At 42.6% G+C, this 22,862-nt stretch overlaps 1 protein-coding gene across 2 annotated transcripts; it reads left to right on the forward strand.

The window, feature by feature from the left end:
- Positions 1-5,422: 5,422 nt before the first annotated feature.
- On the forward strand, positions 5,423-16,705 carry LOC120935308 (C-C motif chemokine 20-like). 2 transcript variants are annotated; one of them, XM_040347441.1, is made up of 4 exons: positions 5,423-5,594; positions 8,531-8,636; positions 12,113-12,187; positions 16,409-16,672. In XM_040347441.1, the coding sequence occupies exons 1-4, from the start codon at positions 5,438-5,440 to the stop codon at positions 16,452-16,454; spliced, it is 384 nt and encodes a 127-aa protein (XP_040203375.1). In that variant the 5' UTR covers positions 5,423-5,437; the 3' UTR covers positions 16,455-16,672. The 2 variants fall into 2 exon arrangements, with proteins under 2 accessions (XP_040203375.1, XP_040203376.1); XM_040347442.1 differs by lacking the exon at positions 12,113-12,187 and having other exon boundaries at positions 16,409-16,705.
- Positions 16,706-22,862: the final 6,157 nt, after the last annotated feature.

The raw sequence follows: 22,862 nt of genomic DNA on the forward strand, positions 1-22,862 counted from the left end.
GTGGTCCGCTCACTGTAAAGCCGCCTCAGCGTGCCTTTGCCAAGATGGATTCTGCTGTCCTCATAGAGTACATTGAGCATGTATGAGCGCGTTGAGCCACGTCATCTGTGACGTTTATGCGTCACTACTGTATTGTGTTATGACCGACATGTTTCGCCCAATCAGCGTGAGCTTCTTCAGGGATGGCAACAAACTTAACCCCCCTCTCAATAAACTTTCTGCCAGAGCTCTGATCAGTAAACTCTCTTCACGCAAATCCTCCTTCCCCTCTGCAAAAGCCTCTACCAGTAAAAGTCCAACTTCCCCAGCAAAACTCCCCTAAACATAAACCCCCCAGAAAAGAAAACCCTCCTGGCAAACTCCATCCTCCATCAACCTCCATTTCCCCAGTTAACCCCCTCCTTCCATAAAATCACGTACCAGACCTCAGATACATTGGCACCTGACAGATTGAGGAAAGTCCTCCTAGGCTTCCATTAGCTATGTCTTGTGACTCATCAGAGGAGCTTAGGAGGGTTTTTTTTGGCCACTTCTGTACCTGAGGACTAGCAGGTCTGCCAGGTGTAGAATTGCAGAGTTGTGGGTAACATGGCAGTGTGCATCCGGCAGGACTTCCTCTCCCAGGTACACTACTGCATACACTGTTTAAATATAATATTTGAGTGAGGTATTTGCCCAGATAATTAGTTTTGCTTTGTTTTAGATTGTGGAAGAATTAAAAACATTGTACTTTTTTATTGCTATCTTGAGCTTGATTAGAGAGATTTCAGTTACTGTCCAGGTAATAACAGTTTCACCAGACAGTAGGAGAGGGAAAACTTTCAACAGCAACACACACAACTAATAAATGCTTTTTTTCCAGAAGAGTAGGGAAGGCTAGAACCATTATCAACTTGATTAGCTGTCTGTCCCTTTTGGAGATTTTCTAACACTTCCTGTTTAGTGAAACCATTGTCTTTATGACAGAAAGTGATTTAGTTTCAAAGTGTATGAGGCAAGGCTGAATCAGAAACTCAAAAAAAGCACTAAAAAAAACACCTTGGGCTGGACCCTTGGGCTCTCTGCTTGTCTGTAGGTGTTTGTGTTGGGTGGGTTTGCTCTCTGGGAATCATGGCACACCGATACTGGTGGTGATGAGATAGGTTATTGTTATTATATCGAATATGTTTAAATTAATTTTTTATACAGTCTGCATTCATTCTTAAGTGGTTTCCTGATGAAGCACAGGAACGAAACATGTTGAAACCACCAATGATAATAATTTATGCACAGGAATTATGACATGGTTTTAACAATGTATGAGTTATAAATTCAATTGTATGTAATAAAAGTGATTTTGTGTAATACATATATTTGTGTTCTAAATTTTGGCACCAAAAAAGTCAAATTTATTATTGTTTTTTGATTGAATGACAGAAGAGGAGGGACAAATTATTAAAACAGAGCTGCAAAATAGCATTACAACCTTGACAGGGTTGCTAACCCTTCCCAACTGTGCAGAAAAGTTTTGACTAGACATACACTTTAATGTTAATGTTATTCAGAACGTTATAGCCGACTCTGTAGTCTTCCTGTTAACAAGTTTGAAGGCTCAGTCCAAAAAGTGTTTTATTTATTTATTTATTTTTACAAGAAGGGTCAACTGATTGATCCCTATATATTGTGAGGATTTTACTGATCAGATCTTCCTGCCATTTCCTGTGCCCTGGCCCTCCCCACATTGAGGCTCTGTTGCTACAGCAATAGATGTATCTACTGTTGCATTATAAAAAAAAAAAAATATATTAAAAGATAATTGTACTTTTAAGGGAAACTATATTGACTTTAGTATTTTTTTTTTTTGGGGTCTATGGGCCAGATTCACAGAAAAAGTACGCCGGAGTATCTGCTGATACTCCGGAGTACTTTCAAATTTGCTGCGTCGTATCTTTATTTGTAATTCACAAACCAAGATACGACGACATTTGTCTAAGATCCGACAGGCGTACGGCTTCGTACGCCTTCGGATCTTAGGATGCAATATTTCGGCAACCGATGGGTGGAGTTTGCGTAGTTTTCCGCGTCGGGTATGCAAATTAGCTGTTTACGGCGATCCACGATGGTACGCGCGTACGTCGCATTCTCTTACGTCGTCACTAGTCGGCTTTTTCCATCGCAAACTTACACCTGCTATTTCATGGCTTAGATTTAGACCAGCCATGTTAAAGTATGGCCGTCATTCCCGCGTCGAATTTAAATTTTTTTTTTTTGCGTAAGACGTCCGGGAATACGAAAGGACGTAACGCACGTCGCCGTTCAAAAAACACATCGGGGTGCCGTAATTTCGCGCAAAGCACGGCGGAAAATTTCCTAACAGAGCATGCGCAGAACGTTCGGCGCGGGAACGCGCCTAATTTAAATGGTACACGCCCCATTTGATATAGGCAGGCTTGCGCCGGACGGCTTTACGCTACGCCGCCGCAAGTTTACTCGCAAGTGTTTTGTGGATCAAGCACTTACGATGAAAACTTGCGGCGGAGTAACGTAAAGGGGATACGTTACGCCGCCGTAATTGTTCGTGAATTTGGCCCTATATGTTTTTAACTAATGTCTTGCCAAAATGAGACAAAAAGGTTTTGACTAGGGTCATGCTTTAATACAGAGTAAACCCATGACAAAGTATTCAGACAAAACTATGAGTGCTGTGAAAAAAGAGCACAGTAGAAGTCGTTTCATTTCAAACACTCTGCCTGAAATCTTGCACGGGTCCATCTAAAGGAATAGGGATGGATGGAAATAAGTCATTGAACTGATAACAAATACTATTCTGTATGCCATTTAAGTACAGATGAACCCCAAAAATTTAATTTCCTGTGTATGTGATTGGCTCCCCCCTTTTTTTTTTCAGCCATCTTTGTCTTATTATACCACTGGGATTGGTCATATATCTATAGCATGCAAACTCTCCCACTTAAAAAAGGAACTTTATCCTAGGAAACTAAAATATCCTAAATGTTTGCTTAACTTTAGCTTAAAGCAAACCTCCATTTTGTAGAAAGAAAATGGTAGCTTATCAGCCAGCATTGCTAAATAAGAGTCTCTATTGTGCCTGTACACTACTAATCTCATTCTTGGCATCTCAAAAATATAAAATAAAGACCTTTCATTGTTGGACTGATGACACAGAACCTTCCCCAGTAGTAGCAGCAGCAGCTCCAGTGATAACAGGTTGCCAAAAGTAGTACACAACTGCGCATGTGTGGAAATTTATGCAAGGCACCGAGTAGGTCAGATTTATGTTATCAAAAAGTTTAGCTAGGACATGTTTTCAAGATGGCACATCACTGTGATTGAGATTAATGCCGCGTACACACCATCACTTTATGTTTTTAAAAATGTCACTTTAATTGACCGTGTGTGGGGGAAAACGTCGTTTTATGTCTTCTAAAAAACGACCAAAAAAAATTGAAGCATGCTTCAATTTTATGTGTCGTTTTTCAAAACGTCAACTTTTACTTCACAGAAATTGACCGTGTGTAGTAAAAAACGTTGTTTAAAACAACGTTTTTTCACCCGCGCATGCCCAGAAGCTACTTATGAAGCAAGCTTCAATGGAAAAAGTGGTGAGAACGTAACCTCGCTTTGCTAGAACATTGTGAGAAAAACGATGGTGTGTAGGCAACTTCGTCTTTGAAAATTGAAGTTTCAAAAACGTCATTTTTTACTTCACAGAAAATGTCGTTTTTTTTCATCACATAAAGTGATGGTGTATACGGGGCATAAGATATTCCTTCCTTCCCAGGAAATATGTGCACATGGGAGAACAAATTCACAAAATAGTATGAATTATAAGAAATGCTTAAAGCTCACCTTAGGACAAAAATGAACCCGTGTCCTTCTGCGTCCTACCACCCCAGGGGTGTTTTTTCTTATCTTGTAAAGAAAGTTTTACTCTAAAGAGATGATCTAGAGAGCCACTGGTAGTTTTGGCCTTTTTCCCCCTCTTAGCTCACACAGCTTTTCCAACAGTCCTTCTCTGGTTCAGGAATCAGTCCAGGGGTTTCTTTTTTGTAGTTTTTATTAGTAACAATAAACTTGGATGGGGATAAGGAGCATAGGATACCCCGGAACTGTAGATCTTGAACTTGAAAAAAATGAGGACAACTAATTTCCTGTCTGGCTCTTGACAAAAGTCTTGTACACCTTCAGCTGCATCTTTACAATACCCAACAGTATTGCACCCCTGCTTGGCTGCACTGGCACACTTCGGGGTGTACTTCTCGCAGCAACTGTGCCATAGAATTTCTATGCTGCCTGTGATCTGTCTTCTAAAGACTAAAGCACAATACAGTCACTCTTGCAGCACTGGGGTCTTGTACTGACACAGGATCATCGGTTGCCTCCTGGCGATATTCACCAGGCTCTTTCCCACTTGAGGGAGATGAAAGATGAAGGCTCATTCAGCCTCTGGACAACTTGGTCTCTCTCCAACAGCTTCCTTTCTGGCTCTCCTCCTATAAGCTCTCTCCTCACCCCCACAATTCCTGAAATGGGCTCTCCAGCTAAGCCAAGCTGGAGCCCGGGTGTCTTTGGGTTAGCTTCTGCCCTGGAAAACAAGGTCCCTCAACAGGGGTCTCCTCTAGGATGGACCCTGGACCACTGCTTTACACCAGCATGCTGCCACTCAGGCTCAGAATATTTATGGGCTCTTCTCCCACCTTCTGGGCACACCTCCCTAAAGATCAGTGAAAGTTCCATAAATATTCAGACTACAATCTCTGCCACTATTTTTTAAAGATTTCTAGAATACAGGGCAATGTAGCAGAGCAGCAGCCTGTCAAAACCCGAGCAGCCCTAACTAATCAACCCCTGCTCCACTGATTACAGTGGAGCCAAACTAAATTTAACTCACAGCCTTTCCCCCAAAGGGAGTGCTACACATGCCATTTGTGTCTATCACCTGTGCCATTTCTGGATGCAGAGTACTCCAACGATGCAGATTTGTAGGCAGGTGATATTGGTAGTGCCAAAAGCCTCACTACTCGAGTTTATTACTTGAAAAGGTTTCCTATTTATTTAATGCTCTAGCATCTACCATCTAATAAAATGTAAGTTTTGGGTTTAATAAGTCTTAATTTAAAGAGCTTTTAGTATTTTTTGTAAAGATGCAGCAGGTTTTAGTATTACCTGCACCAATCAAGGTATTTCATGTTATTATTAGAACAAGACTAAGGTTTGAAAAGCTAACACACACCTGTTACTCTTTCCATCATGTCACTAAAGGCAATACACGGCATTAATTTGTTTTTCTCCAACATTAGACCACAGAACTGGATGCTTGAAAAGTAGTACTTACTACTTTCCAAGCTATTGTTCACGAAATGCTATTAATCTATTTTCTATTTGCTGTGGCTGTGGCCACAATGTGGAAAGCAATGGAGGAAGTCTATGCTGAAGGATGGGAGGAGTCTTTGTACAATCTAAGTATATAACTACCAATAACTGTTTACAGAAACCAAAGAGGAAATTTGTCTGCATTATGTCTCGTGCCAGCTCTTTTTTGTGTGTTTTGTGTATCGTGTTGCTAGGACTCCAGTCCCTGACCCACGCTGCAGGTGAGATTTTATTTACAGAATGCACTTAAACATGTTTTGTTACATTGTTAGACTGAATAAATGACTGGTCTGTAAACAGGATCAAATTTAGAGCAGTTGACCAAGAAATTTTCTTTACTGCAATAATTAATCTTAGTAAGATAGGTAACAGACATAAAACAAATATTGGTCTTGGTAGCATTTGCAACTATGAACCATTCTGGTGCTAGTGCCAAGGGGTTAGTCAGCTGGTATTAGCCAAAAATATCAGAATTATTCACCCAAGCCCTGTCAGCAAAAACCATGGGGTTGGTTTACTAAAGTCAATGGCCCAGATTCTGAAAGGGCTTACGACGGCGCAACGCCATGTGCGCCGGTCAATTGGTCTTACCTTCTTCACACATAAGGCGTAATTGGCAACTAGATATCAAGAAGGGGGGTAGATGGTAGATGGTATAGAACCCCGGCAGTATTGAATCGGATATTCCCACAGGTGTCAAATCTTTGTTGGCGATGTTAAGGATCGGTGGGCACTCTGGTACACATCTTTTGGGAATGCCCGGGTATAAAAGATTTTTGGAAAATGGTATCTGAAACAATTAAAGAAATTACATATGTGTCTCTTGGAGAGAATCCTGCTGCCTTTTTGCTGTTTGATATCCCTTTTATCATCCGAAAAATGTAAAAAATCTTTACTGAGACATCTACTTACGATAGCTAAAGCATGTATTCCAGCTCTATGGAAAAGTACTGTCTCTCCTACTAGACCACAATGGTTTGCTAAAATAACAGAAATTCAACAAATGGAAAATCTCACAATGACGCTAAGGCCGGGTACTCACGACCAAACATGTATGGTGAAAGCGGTCCGTCGGACCGTTTTCACCATACATGTCTGCCAGAGGGCTTCTGTACGATGGTTGTACACACCATCGTACAGAAGTCCGCGCGTAAACAATACGCGGGGCGTGTCCGCGGTGTCGCCGCGTCGATGACGCGGTGTCGCCGCGACAATGACGCAGCGACGTGGGCGGCCCGCCTTTAAAATGCTTCCACGCATGCGTCAAAGTCATTCGACGCATGCGAGGGACGGCGGGCGCCTGGACATGTACGGTAGGTCTGTACTGACGACCGTACATGTCCGAGCGGGCAGAATTCCAGCGGACTGTTTTAAAACAAGTCCAGGAATATTTGTCTGCTGGGAAAAGGCCCGGCGGGCAAATGTTTGCTGGAATTCGGCCCGCTCGCGCCCACACACGACCGAACATGTCTGCTGAAACTGGCCCGCGGACCAGTTTCAGCAGACATGTTTGGTCGTGAGTATGGGGCCTAAGGGAGCAGGAGGACAACTATCGCAAAATCTGGACTCCCTATATTATATATAGGGAACAGTTGACGCGAGGGGAAGGAGCTTAGGGAGGGAGGGGAGATGTGGAGGTTTTTTTTTCTCTCTTTCTTTTTCTTCTTATCTTTCTATATTTATGTTCTACGTTTTAATTTCTATGATACTTTTTCTTTTTGTATAACCAGGGTGGGGAACAGGGTAATGAAAATAGAACAAAGATATGGGACTATAGTTAGGGTTGCCAACTCATCCCTTTAAAACAGAACACATATGAATTACACAGGTTCTGAGGCTAATTTAATGCAAATAAGGCACCAAGTGAGTTTAATTACCTCCTTAATCAGCCACAGAACCTGTGTAATTAATATGTGTTCTGTTTTAAAGGGATGAGTTGGCAACCCTAACTATAGTAGACCTATATAAAAGTGTGATTTAAATGATGAGATAGTTGAAGTAGAACTGAAAAACTGTTATTGTTGGTGAAAGAGTAACTAATGTTAAGGAAAATAAGATGTTATGCTCAAAATAACAGAACTGTTGTTCAGATTTATTTTATGAATGGTGTATTAATATCTTTGTGAAAGAAAAACTAAAATAAAAAATATATAAAAACAATCTATTTGTAAATCAACTCCTTTTGGCTGTTTCCAAAATACTTTTTACATTACTGGCACAGATGGGTCTAAGCCTTAAAGCGGGGGTTCACCCTATAAACAAGAAAAAAACATTTTTTTTTCTTCTAGCATAAAATCAGGCATTGTAGCGCGAGCTACAGTATGCCTGTCTCGAATTTTTTATCCCCGTACTCACTGTGTAATCGTACATAGACGATTCCGACTGCCCACGGGGAATGGGCGTTCCAATCCAGACGGAAGGTGATTGACGGCCGGCTCTGGCGCGTCACGCTTCTCCGGAAATAGCCGAAATAGGCTTGGCTCTTCACGGCGCCTGCGCATAGCCTGTGCGCAGGCGCCGTGAAGAGCCGAGACCTACTCCGGCTGTCTTCGGGGAGCGTGACGTGCCAGAGCCGGCCGTCAATCATCCTCCCTCTCCATAGGCACGCCCATTCCCTGCGGGAGTCGGAATCTATAATGTACCAGTACACTGTGAGTACGGGGATAAAAAATTCGAGACAGGCATACTGTAGCTCGCGCTACAATGCCTGATTTTATGGTACAATGTTGACACTGAGGGTGAACTACCGCTTTAACAAAGGACAAGGGCATAATTTCTACATCAGTCTGTTGATTTTCTCACAATCAATAACAGGGATGATTACATTTAAGAAGAGTTTATCTGGGTGTATCAGTCCACTTTAAGGAAGATAAAACAAATCTAAAATTTAGGATGGATGCATTATAAAGTTAAAGTGGAACGCATCATGTGTAACACTCCAATTAATAAAATTTGACAAGTAAAATATTTACCTGTTAATTTTCAAATTATAATAGAACTGATCTGATTTTAGTTAACACAGCTGTGTTTGGGTTTTTAGGATTTTGATTTGGTTTCAGGATTTTCCCAACATAAAGTTTGAAAACTTCTAAGTACTAGTACGTAACAATCAGAAACATAAATCATGGGTTCCTATCTACCTTTCTCTTATCTCTAGTGGTTGACTGCTGCTATGCCTACACCAAGAAGCCATTGTCACGGAAAGTTGTTAAAGGATACATGATCCAGAACTCACATGAGGTGTGTGACATTGATGCTGTCATGTAAGTGCTTTTGTTTATTTATTATATAAACTCTTCATTTGTTATTTTCTGCAATATAATGTAGATATATATATATATATATATATATATATATATATATATATATATATATATATATATATATATATATATATATATATATATATATATTAGGGTTGTCCCGATACCACTTTTTAAGACAAGTACCAATACTTTTTTTCAAGTACTCGCCGATACCGATTACCGATACATTTTTTTAATGTCATGTGACAATTTGACTAATGGGCACTGATAGGGGGCACTGATTGTCACTGACAGATGGATGGCACTTATGGGCACTGATAAATGGCACTGAAAGGCGTCACTTATGGGCACTGAAAGGTGGCACTGATAGATGGAACTGATGTCACTTATGGGCACTTATGGGCAGGCACTGATGGGCACTGAAATGCGGCACTGATTGGCAATTGCATAATAAATTATATGAATGATGAGAGGGGAGGAAGGATTTTGCCATGCTATATGGCATATCCTTCCTTTTCTCTCATCTTTCATGTCATTTAACTTCTAGTAAGTATGCTGCAACGCCCATATTGGTACACCTTGCACTTGGCTGCAGTAAGCCAGCAGCAGTCTGAACTATATGGGCTAGGTGTAACAAGATGTCCGCTGCTGGCTTACTGCAGCCGAGTGCAGGGTGTACCAAGATGGCCGTCGTGATGTTTACCCTCCGACGGAGACACGGAACGTTACTTCCTACACCGAATGTGATGGCTCCGGAATCCGGTCACCGTTTTGGAAGGAATATGCAGTGGCGCCCTGCACCCCTAATAGACGAATTTAGTCATTCGGATATTATGTTATATCATCCAAGTTTGGATTTCAGTATTTTTATTATATGCCCTGCACCCCTGACTTGGCCAGCTTACCCCCGTAATCCACTACTGTCAGACCGATCTCCGCTCTGCTCTCTCCATCCGCCGACTTCCGGTTCCAGGTATCGAACTTTAATGGCATACCAGTTTTAGTCCGTAGGGTTCAATATTGAGTTGGCCCACCCTTTGTAGCTATAATAGCCTCAACTCCTCTGGGAAGGCTGTCCACAAGGTTTAGGAGTGTGTCTAAGGGAATGTTTGACCATTCTTCCAGAAGAGCCTTTGTGAAGTCAGGCACTGACTCGCAGTTTCTGCTCTAATTGATCCCAAAGGTGTTCTATCGGGTTGAGGTCAGGACTCTGTGAAGGACAGTCAAGTTCCTTCACCCCAAACTTGCTTATCTATGTCTTTATGAACTTTGCTTTGTGCACTGGTTCAAATCATTTGGTGGAGGGGGGATTATGATTCGGGGTTGTTTTTCAGGGGTTGGGCTTGGCCCCTTGGTTCCAGTGAAGGGAACTCTTAAGGCGTCAGCATACCAAGACACTTTGGACAATTTCATGCTCCCAACTTTGTGGGAACAGTTTGGGGATGACCCCTTCCTGTTCCAACATGATTGCGCACCAGTGCACAAAGCAAGGTCCATAAAGACAAGGATGAGCAAGTTTGGGGTGGAGGAACTTGACTGGCCTACACAGAGTCCTAACCTCAACCAGATAGAACACCTTTGGGATGAATTCGAGTGGAGACTGTGAGCCAGGCCTTCTCATTCACATCAGTGCCTGACCTTACAAATGCACTTCTGGAAGAATGGTCAAACATTCCCATAGACACACTCCTAAACCTAGTGGACAGCCTTCCCTGAAGAGTTAAAGCTGCTATAGCTGCAAAGGGTGGTCCAACTCAATATTGAACCCTACAGACTAAGACTGAGATGCCATTAAAGTTCATGTGCGTGTAAAGGCAGGTGTCCCAATACTTTTGGCAATATAGTGTATATATAATTCAAAAGATAAGGCAGCACTCATGGGGCTTGGAATGTGACTACTCAGCAATAAGGTTTATTTCAATGAGGCACAAGCTCGTCTTCCTCAGGACCTGTGCTTTGCTGAAATATGAAACATAACATTTAACCCTATTACTGAGTGTCCACCTTTTAAGCCCCATGAATGCTGACATATTTTTTTGGATTATATTACCCCAAGCTTTGCTATGTTCAGAAAAGCCTACCTCCCTGTTCTGCATAAAATGATATAGGGTTTGAATAAGACATTTAGAAAGGAAACCGCTAATGTTTTGCTTTTTATATAGAGGCCTTGGGGCATTTTTATAAAGTAGTGAATGTGAATTTCACCAAATATTCACTAGTAATGAATCAATTACATAAAATTTAACTGACAGATGTGCCTCGCAAACCTAATTCATAGCGGAAGTCCACTATAACAATAAAAACAACAGTATGGCCTTAGAACAGCCAAAGTGCAGGTTTAAAAAAGTACAGCACATAAGCAGAGTAAAGGTTTTTTTTTTTTTAACAAAGCTTTATAAAGCTGACTTCCAGACTACAACGTGTGGAGTCATTTAGCGGTTCTCAGACAATGTAAAAAGCAAGGTTTGTCATTAAATGGGTTGCTGGTTTCCCAAAATGGGCTCTTGTTATAAGGTCATTCTAGGTTAACTGAAGCATAGTTTAACCACTTGCCTACTGGGCACTTTCACCCCCTTCCTGCCCAAGCCATTTTTCAGCTTTCAGCGCTGTCACACTTTGAATGACAATTGCAATGCTGTACCCAAATGAAATTTTTATAATTATTTTCCCACAAATAGAGTTTTCTTTTGGTGGTATTTGATCACCTCTGCGGTTTTTATTTATTGCGCTATAAACAAAAGAAGAGAGACAAGTTTGAAAAAAAAACACAATATTTTTAACTTTTTGCTATAATAAATATCTTTTTTTTTTTATTATTCATTTTTTCTCAGTTTAGGCCGATAGGTATTCTTCTACATATTTTTGGTAAAAAAAAAACGCAATAAGCGTATATTGATTGGTTTGCGCAAAAGTTATAGGGTCTACAAAATAGTGGATAGATTTATAGCATTTTTTGTATTTTATTTTTTTACTAGTAATGGCGACGATCAGCGATTTTTATTGTGACTGCTATATTGCAGTGGACACATCGGACACATTTGATCAAGGGGTTAATGTATTCCCTAAGGAGTGATTCTTACTGTGGGGGGAGGAGAGTGACTGGGGGAGGCGACCGATGGTTGTCCCTATGTACAAGCAACACACCATCGGTCCCCTCTCCCTGACAGGAGGTGGATCTGTGTGTTTATACACACAGATCCACAGTCCTGCTCAGTTACTGGGCAATCGCGAGTGCCCGGCGGCCATCGCGGGCACCGGGCACGCGCATCGTGTCCCCAGTGACGCGGCGGTCGTGCGCGCCCCCTAGTGGCTTTAAAAGGGCGCAACGTCATATGACATCCACCCAGAACAATAGGGTCTGCCTCCTGCCGTCATTTTACGGCGGGCGGTGGATAAGTGGTTAATGAGGTCTTCTGTTAATTTTAGACATTAAATTAACATACAGTATATATCTTTATTTTATTTTTTTGCAGATTAATCACAATGAGATTCAGAGTGTGTGCAAATCCTAGAGAACCATGGGTCAACAGACTTGTGGCAGCACTTAAGTAAGTAAATGTTATAAAAAATATTTCTGAGCAACCATATATTAATTAAACTATTCATTAAGCACAGCAAGGTTCCCATTGACAGGCCAGCGCCATAGACGACAATTGGACATTAGGCCACCTTCAAATACAATTATTCTAAAAGATATGAACAGCGCTCGAGAAATTAAATACTGTGACAAATATCAAACCTCTTAAAGATCTTTTAATGTGTCACGTGCATATTCAAAACAGCTTTTGTGCAAACATGATTTTAAAGTGCTCAAAAAATATAAATACAATGGAGCCTTGGTTTTGGAGTAACGCGATTAATGAGCGTTTAGAAAGACGAGCAACTTTTAAAAAAAATCCTGACTCGGTTTGTTGTCTCGCAAAACTAGCAGGATTCAAGCCTCTGAGGTGTGCAGTACCGCATTTGGCCAGAGGTGCAGGGGCGCCAGTAAAACTCAGAATGGTTCGGAATCACTCAGAAATACTGTATTTATCTGCCTATAGCGTGCACCGGCGTGTAGCGCGCACCCCTAATCTAGAAGGGAAATTCCTAAAAAAAAAAATGAATTACTTACAGTTTTTGTGTTTTGCCCGGCGTCCATCGGCGGCCTTGTTCGGTCCGGCGTCCGTTTGCGGCCGTGCGCGGGGTTTGTCCAGCCTTCCTCGCGGCGTTCGTCCAGGTGTCCGTCTGCGGGGTCCGTCCAGTCCTCCATCCGCACGTTGCCCGGGGTTGCGGCGGTGTTCGTTTTTGAATTAGGCGCAGAGAGAAGCCGGATTTCCTGTTTGTTCGGCTCCTCTCGGCTTCTCTCGGGTGGCTGCGGGCGTAGCCGAGCGTAGCCGAGTGTGCAGTACACTCGGGCTCGGCTCTAGGCTGCGGCGCTTGGCGCCTAATTCAAAAAAACAAACACAGCTGCAACAGTATCGGCGTATATCGCGCACCCACGATTTCCCCCTGATTTTAAGGGGAAAAGAGTGCGCGGTATACGCCGATAAATACGGTACTCAGTTCACGAGTGTTTCCGATTTCAGCCAAGTTGTCTCCAACTATTTCTGAATCTCTCCGACGGCCCCTACCTCTGGCCAAATGCAATATTGAATGCGATAGACGTCAATGCGGAACGAATTATCTTAATTTCCTTTGACTTCTATGGGGAAACTCGCTTTGATATGCGAGTGCTTTGATTAACAAGCATTCTCCTGGAATGGATCATGCTCTTAATCCAAGGTTCCACTGTGACATATAAAGTGCTATACTACAAATGCATGTGTAAACAATGCATGTGCAAAAATAAATGTCCACTGTTAAATTGTACCTTCTGTAATCATTAATAGAGTGCTCAACCAAGTGTCCACAACATCCACATTTGAATGCATCTTCACTTCTCGTGATCACATTAACATTATCTAGACTTGTAAATGTGCTCCTCCTCTCCCCTCAAAGCTCTCACTAACTGGTGTAATAAGATTTCTTATATTAAAAGAAGTAGGTCAAACTCGCTTGTATTATAAGAACCAGTTTTCCCTGAATTCTTCTCCAAACTTCACAGGAAATCTCACACTGACACCAAACATGGGCCATTGTTTACTCCCACTGGATGCAAGGACATTTTCTACTCTCTGCGGTTCGGCATAGGCACGTTCCAGGTGTGTTTTCCACACTGCAGGTGAACGCGCTTACCTTGTGATCTGCATGTGGAATAGCACCCCAAACACAAATCTCAAACATAGTCGGGTTTCCGGTAGCAAATCGCACTCTACCAGAGCACTATGTGGTTTGGTGCAGTGTTTTTTTTAAAGTAGTGCAGAACTGACTTTTCCCATGGTCCGATGCATTTTTCAGCCCATTCAAATGAACAGGGTGTCAAAAAGCACCAAACTGAAACACGCAGGAATCACACAGGGTTTCAACCTGCAGGTTCCATTTGCGAGCCTGGTGTGAACCGACCCTTTGAGTTGACGTGTATTAAAGTGGCAGCTCAAAAGAAAACATAACATTTCTGAAAGAGATTAACATACAGTACTGGCTGAAACAATTGGGCCACTAGAAGACAGGAAATAGTTAAAAGGGGTTGCCCTTCTCCAGCGCAATTAGACCCCTTTCACACTGGAGCATTTTTCAGGCGCTTTAGCATCATCTGCAATCCCAATGTGAAAGCCTGAGTGCTTTCACACTGAGGCGTTGCGCTGGCAGAGCATCAAAAAAAGTCCTGCAAGCAGCTTCTTTGCAGCACTTTAGGAGCATTGAATACACCGCTCCTAAAGCCCCCTTCCCATTGAGGCTCTTTTTTTAACACCTTTTTAGTGCCTGAAAAAGGCCTCAGTGTGAAAGGGGTCTTAGCAGCACTTTACCAGTGTTTTTTGGGCGCTGGCAGTGTGAAAGGGCCCTGAAAGCACTCAGGCTTTCACATTGGGATTGCAGACGAGGCTTCTTTCAGGCGCTTTTTTTAACGCCTGAAAAATGCCCCAGTGTGAAAGGGGTCTTGGGTGGCATGAGGTCAGAAGGTCAGGGACACAGCAAGAAATACACTCCTTTAATGCCACGTACACAGGATCCGACATTCTGACATCAAAACCGTGGAATTTTTTTCCGACGGATTGTTCGCTCAAACTTGTGTTGCATACACACGGTCACACAAATGTTGTCGGAAATTCCGAACGTCAAGAACGCGGTCATGTACAACACTACGACGAGACGAGAAAAATTAAGTTCAATGATTCCATGCGTCAAATTGATTCCGAGCATGCGTAGGATTTTTGAGCGTCGAGATTGGCTACAGACGATTGGAAATTTCCGACAAGAACTTTTGTTGTCGGAAAAATTGAGAACCAGCTTAAACATTTGTTGTCGGAAATTCCGACAGCAAATGTCTGATGGAGCGTACACACGGTCGGATTTTCCCGACAACAAGCTCACATCGAACATTTGTCGTCGGAATTTCTGACCGTGTGTACGTGGCATTATGTTACAGTTGTGTGCTCACATCATATTCTGTGCAGAGCAAAGAAACACGTCTTGCTCACTCTCTATCTCCATACTGTATATATATATATATATATATATACAGGCATACCCCACTTTTAAGTACACAGTGGGACCAGAGCATGTATGTAAAACGAAAATGTTCTTAAAGTGAAACAATACCTTTTTTCACTTCTAGGGTGTAGTGGGGGTCAGGGACTGTAGTAGGGGTGTCAGAAGCTGTAGTTGAGGTCTCAGGGGCTGTAGTGGAGGTGTCAGGGGCACACTGGAACAGGACGGGCTATGCTCTCAGAGCTTCAGCTCCTTCTACTGCGGCTGCAAAATGTCTGTACAGTACCTGTAAGGCACTTTACATACACTCGCAGGTATGTCCTTACTCGCGAGTGTATGTAAAGTGAGTGTACTTAAAGCGGGGTATGCCTGTATACCTGTATCCTAATATATCTATCTATATATATATATATACCTGTATCCTAATATATCTATATATATATATATATATACCTGTATCCTAATATATCTATATATATATATATATATATATATATATATATATATATATATATATATATATATATATATACCTGTATCCTAATGATGATTTGTGATATGGTGCATTATCCTGCTGGAAGGAGCCATCAGAAGAAGATGGGTACACAGCTAAAAACAGGGCTCATCAGCCCAGCCAACCTTTTTCCAATCTTCTACTGTCCAATTTTGATGAGCCTGTGCGAATAGTAGCCTCAGTTTCCTGGCACCCGGTGTGGTGTTCTGCTGCTGTAGCCCATCTAATTCAAGGTTCTTTGTGTTGTGCATTCAGAGAGTGGTTATTTGAGTTACTCTTGCCTATCATCTCAAACCAGTCTGCCTATTCTCCTGGGACCTCTGACATCAACCAGGCATTTTCATCCACACAACTACCACTCACTGGATATTTTCTCTTTTTCGGACCATTCTCTATACACCGTGGAGATGGTTGTGTGTAAAAAACCCGGTAGATCAGCAGTTTTTTAAATCCAATATCATTTACATTTTTTACTAATATGATGAAACACACCTTTGTGGAAATTGTTCTTCTTTTCCAGTTCAGCCAATTACCTTTTACAGTTTTTGAGGTCTAGTATTATACATTAGTGTTGATGTTCTTTTGCATTTTATTTAATAAACTGTCTGTATTTAGTAAACTAAATAGAACACGTTTCCTATATGTCTGGCTGTTGAACTAATGATATATATTTTTTTTGTTGTAGGCGGAAGAAGGCAATAACACAAGCAGCCACCAAAAAACAACAGTAATGTTTTTTCCAACAATGTTTAATAAATGTAAACCTTTTTTTTCTACAATAAGCTACAGAATGCTACTTTTTCTTTGTTTTGCGCCTAAATTGTATCATTGTTTGTAAGAGCATTTATGTTTTATACCTGTTTGTTTGTTTTTTTTTGTTTTGCTTAGCTTCACTTTATTCACTTTATTAGATTATTTTATAAAAAAAAAAAAAAAAAAAACACAATGTTTATTTGCCAAATTCTGCAAATGTAATAATAAAGGCTAAACATATAGGAAACCAAGTTGTATACTTTGTATTTACTATTTTATTCATATTCACATTTCTCTTATTTTTCTAAAGAGGACCTATCAGTAAATTTACAAATGAACCACTTCCAGCCCAGAGGCTGTATATATAATGCCATGGATGAAAGTAGTTATGGCTTGACCTTGGTATCATTTTTTACAGGCGCCAACCAGCTTTCTAGCAAAAGTGATCCGAGCAACTATACAACACGCCAGATCACCTTTACAGTGCTTGGAATGGATTCCCCTCATGCTGCCGTATGCTGCCATTCCCAGACTCTCCCTTTTCCACTGGGGAGCCTGGGACCGATGTAAGCAGTCAGGTCAGCCGCGCACAGAGGAGATGAAGGAACCAGAGGCGTTGCTAGGGGGGTGCGGGGGTGCGGTCCACCCCGGGTGACACCCGCTAGAGGGGTGACACCATCCCGATTTTAGCTGACAATTCAATTCAAAGATATTGAAGGATGCAGAGGTATGCAGGGGGCACAGTGGGGTGCTTTTACATTTTAACGTGGGGGGTGCCAGATATTGGATCCGCCCCGGGTGCCAAATGCTCTAGGTACGCCCCTGGCCTATAGGCTCCTGAGATGTGAATTCCGGTTCTGGAGAAAGAGAGGTGGGGGGAGGGGACAAAGAAAAATGGAGAGAAAGAAGAAGGGATAGAACGAACAAGAAAGATGGATAGGGAGAGAGAGAAAAGGGGAAGAAAGGAGAACAGAGAGCAAACAGTAGGGTAAAAAATATTTGAAAAATGTTATTGGGGGGGGGGGGGGTGACACCATATTTTACCGCACCAGGTGACACCAACCCTAGTGACGCCACTGGAAAGAACATCCATTCCTCCCTTTCATCTGTCACAAAAGAAGCCATACGAGGTGAGGATTTTGTCAATTCAGTTTAGAGTTTTGCTGGCCACAGCCAATCAAACAAATCTCTGTCACACCAGAGCTTCCATTCACATTAGAGTGCCACCACCTTACGGCCTCCTCTTCACAATAGATTCCCATCCTCCATCACAGCAGAGTCCTCCATTACATCAAAGTACCCCTTCACATTAGAGTCCATGCATCACATGAGTGTCCCCTTACATTAGAGTACCCCTTCACATCAGTGTTCTTCCATTACAGTACATGAGACCCCCCTTTACATCAGAATCCCTCTATTACATCAGATTCTCCCCTTCACATTAGAGTCCATCTTACCATTACAGTCAGCCCCCATCACAGTAGAGACCCCCTTTACAACAGACTCTCCAGAGCCCCCTTCACACCTTCACTATGGCTGCAGCATTATGGCAGAGGGGGGATGTGGAGCAGGTCTGGACTGAAGCAGGACTTCCACCCCCCTCTAAATACCTGCCCTGGATCAATTTCTATGATACAGGCAGACCAGCAGCAGGCACCATAGCAACCAAGGAAGTAGGTCATCCTTGTCAGCCCCCCCCACACCATTGGGGGAAAATATGCAGTGCAATAGACAGGGACATGGCATGCTGGCTTGGCATTACCCACTTCAGCAATTTCCTGGATCGAGCCCTTTAGAGGAGGTATATTGTTTATAAAAAACAAGAGATCGATATGATTTGTTATTAAATAGTTAAATGTGAACTCTAATCCAGTGATGATGCCTAGGCACAGTCAGTCAAGAATTGCCTTGGAGGCAGTTCTTGACTGGCTGTGTCTAGGCATCATCACTGGGAGAATGGAGTCTGCTGCAAGCAGAAGCAAACCTGTGCTAAGAGAAGAACCTCCTTCATCAGGAACCAGAAGCTTCTTTATCACTCCTATGTAGACGACACTCAACTGTATTTCCGCATCTGCAACAAAAAGAATCATTCTCTTGGACTAGAGAAATCCCTCGCTCTAATAGATGGCTGGATGACATCCAGTTATCTTAAGCTCAATGGTTCAAAAACAGAACTTCTCCTGTTTCACGCAAACTGGAAAAATCACCCCGCGTCAACCTGGACCCCCCGCCCATTCTGGGTAAAAATATCACCCCTAGCACCAAAGTCAAAAGTCTCTGCGTCATTTTTGACTCCTACATGACAATGGATGCACAAATAGGGTCTGTAGTCAGCGGATCCCATCATCTGCTGTGCCTACTACGACCGACTCGCCCCTTTTATCCTGAAAGAGGACATTGCAGTCGTAGGGGGAACAATCATCAATTCCAGACTGGACTACGCAAATGCCCTCTATCTAGGACTCCCTAAATACCAAATCACTCGTTTGCAAGTCGTTCAAAATACGGCCGCTCGATTAGTGACTGGCAAAAAAACATGGGAATCAATCTCACCTTCGCTGAGAGCCCTTCATTGGTTGCCAGTAAAAGACAGAATCGCTTTCAAGGGGCTCTACCTAACGCATAAGTGTATTCACGGAAATGCCCCCCAATATCTATGCGAAAAAATAAAAGCCCATAACCCAAATCGCATTCTGCGATCCACAAATCAAAACCTACTCCAAATACCCAAAGCCAAATACAAGTCCAAAGGAGATCGAAGATTTGCAGTCCAGGGACCTCGGCTGTGGAATGCGCTACCAACTACCTTCCGATTAGAGTCAGACCACTTGGCCTTCAGGAGAAAGATTAAAACCCATCTCTTCTGAGGTCAAGGGGTTTTCCTTACCCATGGAATGGAAACAGCACCCAGAGGCGATTCAGTTCGCATGTGTTGCGCTTTACAAGTTTTTCACTCACTCACTCACTCTAAAAATGGTAGCTGTCTATGGCTTTAATACTTTCTGGGTAATTGATCACTAAACATATTCTGATTTTGCTCATAAGGGAGATAATATATGTAGCACCCTCTAGTGCTAGGCTAGTGTAGATACATTTGTTTGTGACTCATGGTAGTTGTGTGGGTCTGTATATGGGTGAGGTTACTCTAGGTCAGGCTGGGGAGCTCTACAGGGCAAGTCTCTGGTACCCCCCCCCCCCCCCCCGGTTCTAGAAGCTCGGAGAAGCTTCTAGAAGCAGATGGACGGAGGCCATTAGGCCCTGATCTGCATACTTGAGGTAATCTGGCTAATCCCCAGGCAGAAGGCCCTGGCAAGGTGGCTGGGTTAAATATTGGAGCCTGGCCAGCAAGGAGATTTGGGTGGAAGATGAAGTGCTGGGGATGCTGTTGTGAGGTCTGGGATTGGACCCTGGGACTGGGGGGCTCTGCCTCAAGGTTGGAGCTGAGGAAAGGAAGGAGAGGAAGCCTAAGAGAGGAATCTCCATTACCTTTGGGTCTTGTGCAGAAACATCCTGGCTGGCATAGGAGAATCTGGAAAGTAGGAGGCCTGAATAGAAGTCTTGCCCAGTGCAGCAGGAAGCAAGTGACAGTGTGAGTACCTTAGCACACACAGGGGTATACAAGGGCAAAGACTGACAGACATAGCATACTTTCCAGGGACAAAGTTGAGCTAAATCCCAATCACTTGGCCTGGGGCACTCTCCGGAGCTGGTAGTCAAAGCAGCATAGCACCCAACTATCCCTGATTTCAAGGGACTGTCCCTGATTTGGAACAAAGTCCCTCTTTCCTCCTCATTTGTCCCTCATTTTGGTCTGATATATATATATATATATATATAGACTATTTAGCTTTCAAAAAGTTTCCCAGTGCTAAACCTTTCATCCAATTTCTAAATTGCTGCATTTGTAAATATCAAACGCCAGTATAAAAGAATAGTAGTGGTAAAAAATGCACTTATGGGTTTAACTAATCTTTTTTTATATCCCTTCTTTAAGGGGGCATGGCAGGGCTGTGTCCTATGCCTAGATACCTTTGTTAATAGGTGTCCCTCGTTCCCATCTTAAAAAGTTGGGAGGTATGAAGCAGCCAGTTGGGCTGGTAGTATCTTCAAGCATCAGAACTGTATGAGGTTCTACTGAGGAGACACGATACTCCAGCATACAGTTTGGAACGTTGTGCTATTTCACTAAAGGTGACTGAGAGCTCCTGGTACATGAAGAACTTTGTCACTGAACCACAGAGACTGTGACAATTCCAGAGGAAGTACAGTCCAGGGTCAAATTTTTTTGTGTACATACAGAAGGAAGCCTGTCTACATCTGTTGCTCTTCAAGTCAAGTTGGGCATCCCATAATCCAGAGGTAGGCAACCTCTGAGAGGTAGAAATCTACCTGAACAAAAAGGATTTGGCGCCCCCTTTTTTATTTTAGGAAAAGAACTAGCAAGGCCTAACTAAATAGAAAGGAAAATTTTGAAAAATATAATATAACAAATATACGTGTAAAAATATAAACTTAACCTACTTTATACAGTAAGTGGACATTCAGTAGGGCAATGGATGATGTCAGTAGAGCAGTGGACGTGTCAGTTAATAGAGCAGTTGATGGTGTCAATAGGGCAGTGTCAGTAAGGCAGAGGACGGTGTCAGTAGATTAGTATATGTATTTTTCAAATATTTTTTTAAAACATTTTTAGGAGCCCCCTTTGGGGTGTGGGGTAATATGTCAAGGGTCTAAACAGACCACTGATTTCTCACTTTTGAGACAGAGAAAGGGAGTAAGGACAGAGATTCCTCAGTCCCTTTCTCTGCAGTCTCAGCTGCACTGGACAGTGAATGAATGGAAAGTACTGAGTGGCTTCATGTTCATTCACAAACTGAACAATAGTAAAGACAGTTTATTATGCTTCAGTTATCATCAGCCAGCGGGAGAGGAGGGAAGCCTGCAGTGCTGCAAGGATGGAGAGGGGAGACATGAGGGAGACTAGGGGCAGCAGAAAAAGAGGGGAGTAGGGGCAGTGTGGGCAGCATTTACTAGAACTATTGGCTGTATTTTCCTCCTGCAGCTGCTGAATCTGGCAAGGGAGAGGAGGAGAAGCTGGCTTTCAGTGGCTGCAAGAGAAAAATATAGGCGATCAGCTCTAGTAAAAAACGCCCCCTCGCCTCTCAAGGTGTGACAGGGAGGCCGAAGGGACGTCAGGTACAAGGGCACATGCCCCCGCCCCCCATTAATGACAAATGTTTATATTGATTTGCATTATGCCCTTTACCAATATTATACAAATGTTTAAAAATTGGAATGCCTGTAATGATCATCAACATAGGGGTGATATCAATCATTCAGTGGTGAAAACTTAAATCTTAAATAATGTTTACTTATCTACAGGAAGATAGGCACAAGGAGGGCCCTTCTTGTGATCCATGCAATTGTATACACAGATAAAACAAATATGGTCTGTGACATTTGTTGCATTGTGCCTTACAGGATTAAGTCTTCCTCATTTACAGTGATTGTGTGGTTTTATGCTACGCCTGCCAGTTAAATTAGTTGGTGATTCATCTGCCACAAGCCAAATGCAGTAAGTGAAATAATCATTACTGCTTAGAAAGTGTCATTATTCAAATGATGACATTTCCTCAGTGATTTTGTAGATGACCTAATGGGCATACTAATGTGGTGAACTTATTTCATAATTTTTATTTTTATTTTTATTTAAAGAGTAAAAAATTAAAAGTCAGCAGCTACAAAAACTGTAGCTGCTGACTTGTAAGAAACAGCCACTCACCAGCCGTTTACATCCAGTGTGTCTCTCTCCCGTCGCCAACATCTTTACTATGGACAACCGGCTGTGACAGCTTGCAGCGGTGATCAGAACCAGCAGAACTTCTGCTTCTGATCATCTAGGGCAGGGGTAGGCAACCTCGGCACTCCAGCTGTGGTGAAACTACAAATCCCATCATGCCTGTGCCTCTAGATGGTCATGCCTGTGATTGTCAGGGTCTTGCAATGTCTCATGGAACTTGTAGATTCACCACAGCTGGAGGGCCGAGGTTGCTTACCCCTGCAGGGGATTGGAGCGAAAGGGGGAGCGGGTACCTGTCAAAATTGGGTACCTGCCCCATTGCTCCTCTCCAAAAGCTCAATTTCACAAAGATGAGCGGGGGAGAAGTGGAACTTCCCCTTTTGGGTGGAGCTCCGCTTTAAGCCTGCAGGACTTGTTATGTTATATAGTTATGATCTTTTTTTCCTCCTAAAAAGCACATTCTGTATCACTTGGTGGCAAGATTGGCTATAAGCAGGGTCCTCCTGACCTTTCAGTTAAGAGCTGAATTAATTGAACAAGCTGTAGTTAGAAGCCGACTGGCTACCATGCACAGATGCACATAAGA

This window comes from Rana temporaria, chromosome 4 (genome assembly GCF_905171775.1).
Source record: "Rana temporaria chromosome 4, aRanTem1.1, whole genome shotgun sequence".
NCBI classification, from domain to species: domain Eukaryota; kingdom Metazoa; phylum Chordata; class Amphibia; order Anura; family Ranidae; genus Rana; species Rana temporaria.

What these genes read in the sequence shown, in the direction of transcription:
- LOC120935308 (XM_040347441.1), top strand. Translation starts at nt 5,438, where the DNA reads ATGGGAGGAGTCTTTGTACAATCTAAGTATATAACTACCAATAACTGT. An exon ending in GTCCCTGACCCACGCTGCAG is followed by an intron (nt 5,595 to 8,530) that starts GTGAGATTTTAT and finishes TCTTATCTCTAG; the next exon opens with TGGTTGACTGCTGCTATGCC. An exon ending in AGACTTGTGGCAGCACTTAA is followed by an intron (nt 12,188 to 16,408) that starts GTAAGTAAATGT and finishes TTTTTGTTGTAG; the next exon opens with GCGGAAGAAGGCAATAACAC.